At 35.6% G+C, this 13,180-nt stretch overlaps 1 protein-coding gene across 9 annotated transcripts in view; it reads right to left on the bottom strand.

Moving 5' to 3' along the window:
• Positions 1-13,180, bottom strand: part of GPC5 (glypican 5) — a 603,769-nt gene that overhangs the window by 82,856 nt on the left and 507,733 nt on the right. Inside the window, exon 8 of one of the 9 annotated variants that reach the window (XM_038151851.1) lies at positions 1,297-3,005. The exons of the other annotated variants lie outside the window; for them this stretch is intronic. Coding sequence (XP_038007779.1) covers positions 2,926-3,005 — 80 coding nt within the window. The 3' untranslated portion in view covers positions 1,297-2,925. Of the gene's footprint in view, positions 1-1,296; positions 3,006-13,180 lie in introns of those variants that run through there. 9 annotated transcript variants of the gene reach the window in all.

The raw sequence follows: 13,180 nt of genomic DNA, 5'->3' as shown, positions 1-13,180 counted from the left end.
TTTTTTTTTTTTTAATCAAAGCAACATGAGGCTGGGTGGGGAACAGAAAAATTTTCCTTCAAAGATGCATATTTGATTTTTTTTTTTTGGTGTAGAGGATATTTGTATCCTAATATAGGAGGAAGATGCTTTTTGTGCTAAAACCTCTGTTTTGAGAAATCTTGCCTGGTTAGACCTGAGACAGTCAGTTTCAGTACTCAAAGTAATTATCTCCTTAATATCCTGTATTTATAAAGATCACAACATCCCTAATTTATGACTTTATTTGCTTCAGCATTCTCTCTCTTTTCAGAGTAGAGACACATGTATTTTGAGTGATTTAGAACTTGTTTGGGTTATTTCTCTCTATTGGCTGCAGAATGAAATATTATTACATCAAGTGCAAAGATTAGTGCTGTAGGTAGTGCTTATATGCACTTTGCAGCTACACTAATACGCAGAGAACTACTTGTTGTGTAGTCTAATACATCTTTAGGTTGGTATAGCTACAAACAAAGACAATTTGGATGTTTCAAAAGACTGGACATCTGGATGAGAACTAAAATAATTTAGTTTATCTAGACTAACAAAACTCCCTATGAGATATATTTGCTGTCTAGAGATGTTTTGGAATTTAAACAAAGCAAAAACTCCAAAGATTTACTTTAGTTGAAGAACATAAGGAAAACTGGACTATGTATAAAATATATTCAGGAAATCAGAAAAAGATTCTTAACCACTAGAATACTGTGAATGTGTTACAATTTTCCAGTAAAGATTCTATTGTCTTTCAGATGAGAAATACAGGCAGATATTCCTGCAACTGTGTTTGAAGCTCATACACAATATTGTGGCACAGTTTCAGGACTATCTGCCCTATAATCCAAAAGTATTTAACTTTGGGTCATGCTGAGTATTTAAAAAAACTAATCAATTTTTTTTCTACTGGCAAATTGATTTGTGATTCAAATGTAGTCTTTAGGCAATATAACTATCTTTTATCAGCTGCAGTTTGTATTATGCGTGTGATACATAATTAATTTTAAAAATAGAATTTAAAATGTACTTTTAATATACTATATATACATTTTTTTCTGAAGAGTTAGAAAACATTTTCTGGATTGTTTTGAGAGCATAGATGCATATGAATGTATAACTCATACAGATATATAAGCTTATTTTTTACACAGACTTTCAAACTTCCTGATTTTAGTTTCCATAATTTTAGATTACTAGTGCAAGAAAAATTATCATCTCTTCTTTCCCTTCTGTTCCCCCTCTTATGCTGCCTAACAAGCTATTCCAGAATCACTGGAAAAACAGAAAAGAGAACTGATTATTGGAGTGCAGAAGATACTTAAAAAGGAGGACCCAGGTAAACATGCAAGGAATTTTGAAGAAATTGTACATTTGTTTTTCTTTTTTTCTTTTTTGAATCCATGGGAATTTGTTTAAAATGTAGATAATAAGTTAAATTGAAGGGATAAAATGAATTATGTCAAAAGCAAGAGAAATAACTAAAATATTAACCAGCCAAAATAGCTGTTAAAGTTCATGAACACTCTACAGTATTATGTATTTCCAATGACTGGCTAGAACTTCAGACAGATTTATAAACTTCAGTTTTGGCCTAGCTCAACTTTGTTCCCATTTAACTTTTGAGGAGTTACAGTGACAAAGTCTTCTAAGTGCAGGATAGAAATTGCTAGGGCTAATAAATTTGACCAGAGTTCGTGTTGGGATTCATTATGTTAAATCACATCACGTGAAAATAAATTGACTTACACAAGTGGACAGAGAAGAAAGTTGCTCCTTGTTTAAATGACTCACAAAATATATAGTTCTGGCCCTCCTAGATTGCAGGTCAGAAACTCAGTCAGAGATAAACTTTTAAATCAGTGAGGTTTTGATCACATCATCATCATTTACTTCAATAGGATTTGGACTGTCAACCCAATAGACACTGCAGACAGTGGTAAGAGATGGGCTGCATAGAGAATTTCTCCCTTGTAACCTGCCTGCTTTCTTTACTTCAGCTGAAAGTTGAACAGTGTAACTAAAATAGCTCAGTGGGTATCATGAAGAATATTTTACATGCTGGTGAGCTTCATATATTCCAGAGCCTAATGGAAGGTGTAAGAGAGGCGAAAATGTATTATAGATAAGGAAGTCTGATCAAAATAGAAGCTATGGCTCCGTTTTTGTGAGGCATTCTCTGTGCCTACTGCAGAGAATATTTTTGAGTTATTCTATACATTTAAAATTACAAAATGCTTTTTACTGCTTTTTTTTCCCATTCACTAGAGGTCTCAAAATACACTCTGTGTACCCACTCAGGAGGCTATTCTTGCTGTCCTAGCAACTTCCCAGTATAGCTGCTCTTTTTCCCAATGGATGGGATAAAAAAGATGTAGGCACAAATACAGCAAGACTTCTTGAAAGCATGTCTCATAACAATATAGACTGACAGTTGAGAATGGCAAATGACTGAAAAGAATTCCCCAGTCGATCAGAAGCCTTCCTAAGCAACCTGCTCTATCTGAATACAGCTTGTGAATGAAGTCTGCCTAAAATTAATTCTGATGTAACAACAGGAGAAGTGAATTGTAGAAATCTAAGGCTTTGCTCTAAGGAGAATGTGTCACCTGACCCATGACATTTAAACTAAATATAGAGGCTGTCACTTTAAATGTCTCAGTTGATCTCAGCTATTGATATAAAGTGTAGAAGACAGAGCAGGTCTTTAAGATACTTAGGAGTCAAAAGGTAAAAGGTTTTATGGGCAAAATACTATACCTTGAACTGTACTTAGAAAAAAAAATCAGAAGACACAAAAAATGTTACCGGACTGGTGCAGTAGTTCTTTGCACATAAAACACTACCAGTAGCAGAGCAGGCATGTTCTTTCATAAATGCACTTTTTTGAGTGGTTTTCAGATGCAGATTTCACTTCAGTTGTATACATCTGTAAGTGGTCCACTGGTGACTCTGGCAGCATTTGTAAATAGAAAATCTCCAACACATACCTGCATCAAGACCATAAGCATTCTGATAGAATGTGGTTCAAAGATTGGAGGTACTTCAAGTCATAAGGCAAACTGAGAAGAATTATTATTTCATATTCTTTTGTAATTAGATATATGATTTCTCTTTGTTTCTGGGACAGGACAAAGTATTTTTATTACATCTATTTAAATCTCATGTCTGTTTCATTTATATTACTGCAGACATGTTATCATGTTGTAATAAGGAACCAAATACATCAAAAACTCTGATGTCCAAATATTTAGCTAACAATGTATTCATTTATCCCTCTAAAAATCCATGACAAATGTCACACACAAAAAACTGAAACTCTTTAAATCCCATGGAACTATTTGTTTAAGAAATCAAGCAAAGAGAAGACGAATACATAACTTGTCCTTCAGAACCACTTGCATCCTAAATGTCATTATAACTTACTGCTGATTAGCTGTAGAAATATCTTCTTTTTAATTATTTCAAATATCCACTTTACTGCTTAATGTATATTCATCTGTTACAATTACTTTTTTTCTAGAGACACATTTTGACAAAGTGTCTAAATCTTAGAAAAAGCCCCTAAATAAAACTAGCTCTTATTTTGGTGATCAAATGCTGGTATCAACTAGTGCACTACAAAGACTCTTTGAATTTCTAAGTATCCTTAAAGTGCTTACCTTAAAAATTAAACTTTTTTTCTCTAGAATTCCTTAACATGCTAAACAGTGCTCATTTTTCCACATATCACATTCTTCATTAATATGTGCTTAAAAAAGCTGCTTGTGAGTGAACATCCTAATTTTTCAGATGAGAAACTTAAAGCACAGAAAAAACTCTCATCAAGTGTCCCATTTCATTGGCAGAAAAAGTAAAATAAAAATTGTCACATATATCCTAAATTCTGTTCTCTTAGCCCAAATAAAAAACAATTTTTTTCTCCTTTGCAAGTACCTCGGTGACTAATAAATGATAACCAAAATGAATTAACAGATTTTTTTCAAAGTTCAGTACGCTGAAGTAGCAACTTTAAAAGAAATTAATGTGTAAGAATCCTTTTAAAGTTTGGGTTTTTTTTAATTTCCTGATCTCTTAATGATTGTGTTCAGGTTGTTGATTATCTCTGCTTATTTTACTTAGGTGACGAGAGGGCAGTGCAATGTTTATTTCCTCAAAAAAATAATGTTGTCTCTCCATAGAGCAATTCATGTTAATTCATGGTCATATGGCCTTTCAATCCATTAATTAAATTAATGAGACATCACTCCTTTCACCCATCCACCCTTAATTAAAAAACCTGAGAATGAGAAACACAAAAAAGTAACATATGGCATTATCAGTGTTGTGCCCAAGAGAACGATTTAATAACAGCTCAAGATAATTTATTGTTAATAAAACCTAGTCACCCTCTCAAAATTCATATGATAATGTGGAAAAATCTGTGAATATTCCGACTTATAGAATCTATTCACTTTTCTCTGCATCAGTCTTGGTGACTAATGCTTCATATTTCCAGTAGCAACAAGGTAGAATATTCGACTGCAAATCTGAATTTGATTGTATCAGAGCATATTTGATGAGAAATTGTAACTGCTCTTCTGCTGATGAGATTTTTGGGTAGCTAAAACTCTGTGTCAGAGGAGTTTAGCATGTTTTCTTGACAGATCTGCCTGAAGTCTATTGAACAAAATATTTGCTCAGTATATGATTTACTTTGTTTTTTACTGGATCATTTTCTGAGGCTGTTGAGGGAGCCCAGATGAAACACTAAATCTTAGAAACCAAAGGAAAGAGGTAAAACTAAAAAAATGGACAATTTTCATTGCCGTGCAAACAATAAGCAAGTCAGTGTATCTGGAATTAAAAAAATGGTGCCTGGAGATTCCAATAAAGTGAAATTACTCGCTTCTCCTAAGTTAATGGCTTATTACACACCAGTTTTTGTAGTCTGGAAAGGAATTAGGGTTCTGCACAAGCTCTACTTTCTGATATGCGTGTCACCAGCCCAAATAACTCCTGATGGGAATCTACCAGGCTGCTGGTATTGAACCCCTGCCTGAGGTACCCTTCAAGGTGCCTTGAGCACAGCAGCAGGGAAAAGTCAGAAGAGGAGCAGCCCTGAGGTACTCAGATAACCAAAGGAATAGGGATAGAAAATGAACTGATAGAAATGGCAAGTCTTTTGCTTACAAACATCTAAATTATCTGAGTTTGCCAATGGTTCCCTGCATGCAACTGCAACTAAAGGAATATTCCAATTTTATTCACAAGAAAAACTCCTAAGTCTTTTCGTCTCAAAGATGTATAGTCAAGCTATAAGTCCTTCCTTTCAAGGTCAGTACAATCAATCATTTCTCAGTTGCCCTCATTCACACAGAATCCTCTGACTCCCTCTTGGTAGGAGTTCCCAGGTCTCCCCTTTAGGAACTAAATTAATGCTCTGCAGATGGATTTTAGTGGCTGAATTCCAAGCTCTTTGTGTTCATTGGCAATCCACTATCAGTATATATCCAGAATAACTTAATTCAACTCTATTACTAGTTTCCGCTGAATGCTTTAAATACTCAATGCTGTATTACATTTCTACTAATAAGAAATGGGTGCAAGCTGTTCACATAATACAAATATGTTAATGCACAGAATTGGGACGACTTAATTAAACAAATCTCTAAATGAAAGCAAATAACAACAGCTATAATAATTAATAATCAATGCAATGGTCTCTGTAGTCTAGGATGTTTGTTAAGGTTTTTTTTTCACCGTGTTTTATTTTTTAAAATTTATTTATTAATAATATAAAAATTATACTTAATGGAAGTTTTAGAACTGATTGATTCTTCCCAGTTTCAATTCCTCCACCAGTTTTCTAGTAGTGGGAAATATCTAAGTCTTGTTTACTATTTTTCACCTTTTCTATTAATAAAAGTTAATAAAAATTAACTTTTTTGAAAAAGCTATTTTTTTTTCACAACCATATGGGATTTTTCTCCACATCATGTTTACATTTGCTTTTTAAAGTTTAATGTCTCCTGCATGATGAGGTTTCCTAGAAACTGCATGTGTCAGTAATTAATTCTAGGTGTTTTAATAAAACTAAATCATTATTTAATTCACTAGATTATTCCAAGATGGTCTTCCTTCCCAACACTTTGTTTATAATTCTGGCCTTTCACAGTATGTTCTTTTGCCACCAGATATTGGCTTTCTTCTAGTCTAGTTCTCTGAAATAACCACAACTGAGGACAAAAGAGTGTCAGAGACTGCAAAGCAGGGTCAGAAGTGCAAGAGCAAGTATGGGAGGGAAGAAGTGATTGCAGCAGCGCCTCTTTAAATCATCTTAAACTTTTCTAGAACTGTACTTTCAATTCTTACAAAAAACTGTATTATATGTATTTTATGTGTATTTTTAATTGGCATCTGGAGAAGCTAGACGCATAAAGCCATTTTATTCCTTTGTTCTGCATTTGTTTCTTTCAAATCCTTAACCAAACTCCTCTTGAAATACCATTTTGCTTTTTTTCAGCAATCCCTGATTCCATTAAAAATATTCACAATAATGGAATTTCCTGCACAGAAATTTGCTAATACATATCCAACCCCTGGCTAATTTGCACAGCATTTAAAACAGGTGTCCTCATCTCATGTGTGGTTAGGGTGAATTCTTTTAAAAATATTAAGAAAGAGGGAGAATGAGAACATTAATTGAATTTAGTCTCCACTACTTTGGATTCAAAAAGAGAGTCATATTATGCCTGTATTAATCCTGATTTTTTTTCCGGTCACTTTCCTGAAAAAAAAAAGAATTTTAGTTACACACAACATTTTAACATGATTTTCTTCTACCATCCCTATTCAAACATCTGTTTTGGAATAATATCTATTATTTAATGCAAAACAAAATTAGTGAGAGCCCACAATCAAAGTCTGGTGACACCATCTGCTTTGGACACCCAGTACAGCTGTTTTTGGAAAGAACTCATGCTGCACTGGGAAAACCCAGAATAATCTTTCTGACAAATATACAAGGTTCACGCTATGCAATATATGGGTAAGACAGCAGCCATTTCCAGCAAACACCTTGAGCAAATCAATTGGACAGTACCAGATTTACCTCCTGCTTTACCATGGAAGCAAGCCATTGTACTTAGCCACCTCCATTTCCTCTCTCGTTAAACATATGCACACACAGAGCCAGCTGCTCTCTGTTACCCCAACTTCCACTAGCATTACTTATTTGCTAAATAAAATGGAAGATTCCACACAAATTCTGGTATCTTGAAACTCTGTCTTGACTTATTTGGCTGGAGATAAGCTTGGAAAAAAAGACAAAGAGATTTTAATGCTTCACTGGCAAAGAGCCAAAATATAGGGAGCCATAATGAAAATAAAGATGCGGGTATTAATTACCAAAGTGTTCCCTTTTCTACTGATAGCTGTCTGAGCTATGGCAAATGCTTGTTGTCTGTATGACAAGTAAGTAAAACCAGTTTTCAGCATCTCCTTCAATGCAGGCAGTCGCTCTCCACAATAACTGCATTCCATTGGCCTGACTAGTTCAGATCACTAAGATGTTTTATCAGGTATTAAAGACACATAATCAGCGTGCCCCAGGAGGATAAGAAACAAAGTATAGTCGTGTTTAGAGCTGATCTACAAGTGGCAAAACCTCCACTCCAGGTGTTTCTTCTCTTAAGCAGGCACAAGTACCCTACTCTTTGGTAGGAGGAAGATTCAAATGAGACTATTTTTAAGCCTTTCACTTCAGCTGAAAAGCTGTACAAAAATAAATGCCATATGCACAAATGCAGGAATATAACAAATAAGTGCAGATTTGCCTCTACATCCAAGATGAAGAAAAAAAAATCTTTTTTCTGTTCTATGTTCCACAAGCTCTGTTTTATTTGTTAAAGAATAATAAATACACAAACAATATTTGCAGCACAGAACAGCATGTGAAGAATAAAAATATATTGTAATGACAGATCAAAAGTTTAATGATGCCAATAAATCCTTTCTCCGCTCTTTGTTTTCTGGGATTTTCAACAAGACCCCACAAAAGGATTCAGATTTCATTATTTTTTTAATCTCAGATGTTCCAAGTGTTCATATCAAAATATACTGCTGTATAGATAAATAAATTGACAATTTTGAAGTTTAAATATATAAAGATAAGATTTTATGTCTTTTTTTTCCTTGTGCTGATGTTAAATTGAGTCATTTATGTAGTCATTCATTTACCTTTTGTAAGAGACTCTTTGGTTTTTAGACAGTTCAGGTTAATTTTGCATTTAAAAGCTAATTATGATACTACGAATCCCTGATGCATTATTTTCCCTTACCTGAAGATCATAAAAAGGGGACAGTGGGGTCTGCAGAACTTATTTTTTTTTAATTAAAAACTTAGCAGGTCACCTTCTAATAGATTTACCTATGCAGAGGGATTTATATATAGTCAGTAAAGGCATAAAAGTATAGATGGCAATTAAGAACTGTCCTATGGGATATCAGCATATGCAGCCTTCTTTCCCCATCTGTATAAAGCTAAGTGTTTCCTATCAGATGTCAAACATCCTAAGAACCACAGCCAATAGGCATTGAAGGAAAAACTAGTTTTTAATCATGCACAGCTTCATTCAGGATTGAAATCCAGATATGATGAATAGTCTTAGATTTCAAATTATAATTGTGATCATACAAAGAAAGAAAATATGTAGATAATTTTATTGCTCCTCTACATGTGGGCAAAAGCCAGAAGTGCTGGTAATCCCATGAAAATACAGCCCTGGAACATTCCTATCCAGGAAGTTGATTAGAAGGAGAGAACTGATAAAAAAATGTATCTGATCAAGCTACTTTAGGATAAGCAATGCAGCAAATGAAGTTGTTCAAAAGCCCAAATTCACTTGTTTCTTAAAATACTGATGGATAACTGTAAAGTATTAAATATGATGTCTAGCATAGAGAATGGGAATCCCACATCTTGTGAGGACTGTTGGCCGCCTTTCAAATTTGTTCTAGGAGAGGCAAAATCTTCCTCAGAACACGGCAGAATTAAAATCCACTTTTCTTGTATATATTACCTTTTTGAAGCAGTACTTTGATTTGCCCTTTGCAAGTATTTTGCATAATATATCAGAGAGGGAGAGACAAGCAGTGACTTTTCGAACAATGCTTGTTTCAAAAAACATAAATGAAGGTATCCAGTAAAGGAGTACTCCTAGGCTGAGAATTAGTCTGACCTTTATGAAATTGCAATGGCCAAGCCTTCATGCCTGTAATTACATGAACAGTTGAAGAATTAGCCCTTATGAAAAAAGTCATATTTCCTTTAATCACCAGTCTTCAAAATCAACAGTGCTCTTTAGAATTAAGAAGAAAAAAAAGTAATTATTGAAATAAAGGTTTACTATTAAAATGCTAATGAACTCAAAGTGGTGACAATCATAGGTAATAAAAGTGATTTTGCAATGTTATTTGTCTAAATTTCCTAGTTTTAGGAGTTGTATTCATTGTTAATTTAGGAATATTTAAATACTAGATTTGAATGATATTCATAACACTATGTTTGATGTGTTGGTTGAGTTACTGTCTTTCTTTAAAGTGCCTTATACACATGATAAGCTTCTATGAGGATTTTTTTTCCTCCTTTTTCCTCTTTTCTTTTTACCAGAGCCAGGATACTTTTATTCAGAAAGGCACCTGAAGTAATCCTGAACAGTAAATAGTTGTACAGGGAGCTAATAAAGAACCGTGAAGTGCAGCACAGATAAAAGATTATATCACAATAGATGAAAGGTACAGTGGTGCTTTTCTCACAGGGATTTTGAAAAGGACTTGAGTTCAATTACAGTGTTAGGTACTTTAATCCTCATTCTCTATTTGCAATAAATAAATCAGAACCAAATTTATCAAGTCAGCTGATGAAGAGCATTCATTATTTTATACTACATTAGCCCCCAAAGTTCTTCAGGGTAGCAATGATTCACCTCAATAAGTCACGCCCACTGAGGCCATTTCTAAGAGCTTCAGAGCATCATAAAAAGGCATCCATGTGCTTGTACATGGAATATTCTCTGTTTATTTCCATACACAGAGAATAAAGGACCCTTTCTTTGTTACGCATTTATTTTTTAAAAATTAAGTATTTTCTACTTTAACTACAATGGATTTTTTAATTAGTATCTTATCAGATTCACCCTCATTACTTTCAGTACTTAGCTTGGTGAATGATCTTTGGGGTCTAAAGTTGTTTTAGAGTACTCTTGTGGTTGCTGAGAGAGGTACCAACCTCTACAATGTCACTTTGAGCATCCTCCTGCATTTTCCTGTGGAGATACAGATCTAGTAATGTCAGTGTCTAGTGGTAAAATAAAGTGAAGAGTTTGGGCTCCACAACAAGACATGGAATTCCTGGAGCAGGTCCAGCAGAGGGCTAATCAGTTGGCCCAGGGTCTGGAGAATGTCTCTTACAAGGAAAGGCTGAGGGAGCTGGGTGTGTTTGCTTTGCAAGGAGGCAACTCAGAGAGGTCCTTTCTCTAAATATTTAAAGCATGGGTGTGAAGAGGATGGAGCCAGGCTCTCTCGGTGGTGCTGAGCAATACAACAAGAGGCAACAGACAGAAACTGATGCACTGGAAGTTCCTTCTGAACATAAGGAAAAACTTCTTTACTCTGTGAATGACCATGCACTGGAACAGACTCTGCAGGGAGGTTGCGGAGTCTCTCTCAATGGAGTTATTCAAGTACTGTTTGGATGAAAGCCTGTGCCACGTGCTCTAGACTCACTCTGCTTTAGCAGGGAGGCTGGGCTGTTTGACCCAAAGTGGTCACTTTCAACCTGACCCATTCTGTGTTTCTGTGAGTCTATGAGTCCATCTAACAATGCTTCACATGTAAATTTGTTTTGATTCTTCAAATTCACTTGGCCTCCTCTCTAGTCCCTTATGACTTGAAGCAATGGATTCCACATGTTCTTATTGCTCACAACAATGTCATGCTACCGGTGAGGGAAAAGCAGGCTTAACCCTTCCTTTAAGACCAGTGAGAAAAGAACATTTCTCCAGGATTACTGAACATCAATGACCTGGCCTGAGCAGTAGCTACAACTTTGATCAGTGGCCAAGTGTTTAAATGTTTTGAATAACAGACTGCTGAGCATATGCAATCAGTGCAATGCATCCAGAACACGTAAAGCATACTGTGTGTTCTGGCCATCTGTGCAGCTCACAGGCAATTGCTCAAGTGAATCCCAATGTGTCAGGCTAACTGTGTGTGCTTCACACATAACATAGGCCCAGGTTTCCTGAAGGCAGCACCCAGAAAGCAGAAACAGAAGAGATGCATGCTGTAGAATGCCTGTATTACAACCCCCTTGCCTCAGTTATATTGCTCCTTACCAGCTATTGTTTTACCACCATCAGAAACGGTCATGCACCAAAGAATGCCATGTGACCCAAAAAGTACTTCTGTGTAATACATACATCTATCCTCTTTTTTTACTTCTCCCAAGTTAAATAGTAAAAATGATTTGAATATTATCTTCCTCAGAATCCCTTGTATCTTTCTAAATCTTTTTATAGATTCTTTCTGAAAGCTTACACTCCAAAGAGCTGCAGGAAGGTGAATTGTAATGAAATGAGATCTTGTTTTTCAGGACAGGCTACTGTCTCGTTCTCAGCAGAGTCATTTGGCTGCAGACTCTGACTACTGGGGTAACCCTTCTGGTGGTGTGGTTGTGAAAAGCCTGAGAATAAGAAGACAATACATCACGAATGTATCTTGAGGGTTGCGTTAGTTTCTGGATCGATTCAGAATGAAGCCTTTGGGTGTGATTTGAGTTGATTTGTGTAACAATCCTTCTTCTCCCCTCTAGAGAGATTCCCTGCTAGATTCAAATCCAGAGCAGGGCTGTAAATGTGGTGCATATTTATGGCTACCACAAGGTATGGGAGAGACAGGTAAATATTCTCTTGAGGCCAAGATGTGGGTACCCACTGCAGGCACTGCAATCAATGGCAAGATGTTGAAAGCGTATATTCAAATGACAAAAGCTTATTTATTGACAGATACCTGGAAACAAGCTCTCTAAAATAGTATGGCATACATGGAAGACGACTTATTTCTCAGGTCACAACTCTTCCTTCCTCTCCGATTGAAATATTTTTTTCCAGCTATGACCTTTTCCGGTCAGCATAGTTTTATTAAATAAGGTGGCTTTGCCCACAAATACTGCATAAGAAATTAATGTAGCTTGCAAAATAAAATGACTCTAAAAGTCCATATTGCTTGCTTACCAGGAACTTACTGTCTTCAAGCTGCTTGTGGTTCTCATCCTCAAGCATTGTTTCCAGTATTGCAGAAATGGAAATCACATGTGTGGCACTCATGTGTCCATGCCTTCACTTCTTTGTATTTTTAAAAAGAAAAACAAAAAAGGACACTACTAACCTGTGGCTTTAGTTTTTTTGTTACTACTCCTCACTATCCATGATTCTTCAGAAATAGAACCATGAAACCAAAGAATAGCCCTCTCTCTGAAAAGACCTTGGAAGACCATCTGGTCCAATATTCAATGGAAAAAGGGGCTTAGTTGGGTTATTTAGCATCCTCTCTAGTCAAGTTGTGAAAACCTCCAGTGATAAGGACTTCATCACTAGGGAAGTTCTTCCAGTGATCAATTGTTGTCAGTGTAAAATTTTCCGTATTTTATCTCCTAATGGGTCTTGTACCCATGCTCCTGTCTACTCCCTGTGGCTTCTTGTGAAGACAGAGCCTCTGTCATCTTTGTAGCTGCCCTTTAAGTACTTGAAACTGTGATAAAACCTTCCTGGACTTCTTTTCTAGGTTGGAAGGACAACTGGTGTCACATTTAGTGACCATAGCAAAACATGCAGCCACAAGGCTCTTGATTGCCAGTGACTGGCAGAGAGTAGGACACCATTTGTCCTTCACAGCTTTGAAAATCCCTTCTACCTTTTAAACAAAAATATTAACATCTTGGGCAGCCCAGTATCTCAGCTGACTGATTTGCACATGTTCAACTTTACAGGCAATTTTTCCTTGCTAATTACTCATATTACTTCTTTGCTGAAGAAAATTTTTGAATAAAAATAACATGGCAGCAATTTCTACCATTTATTTAATTGCCTGCACTACTTTATTCTTTTAATAGCTCTACTTTCTC

This window comes from Motacilla alba, chromosome 1, assembly GCF_015832195.1.
Source record: "Motacilla alba alba isolate MOTALB_02 chromosome 1, Motacilla_alba_V1.0_pri, whole genome shotgun sequence".
NCBI classification, from domain to species: Eukaryota; Metazoa; Chordata; class Aves; order Passeriformes; family Motacillidae; genus Motacilla; species Motacilla alba.
The sequence above is the reverse complement of the archived record's forward strand: the minus strand, read 5'-3'. Positions and strand labels throughout refer to the sequence as shown.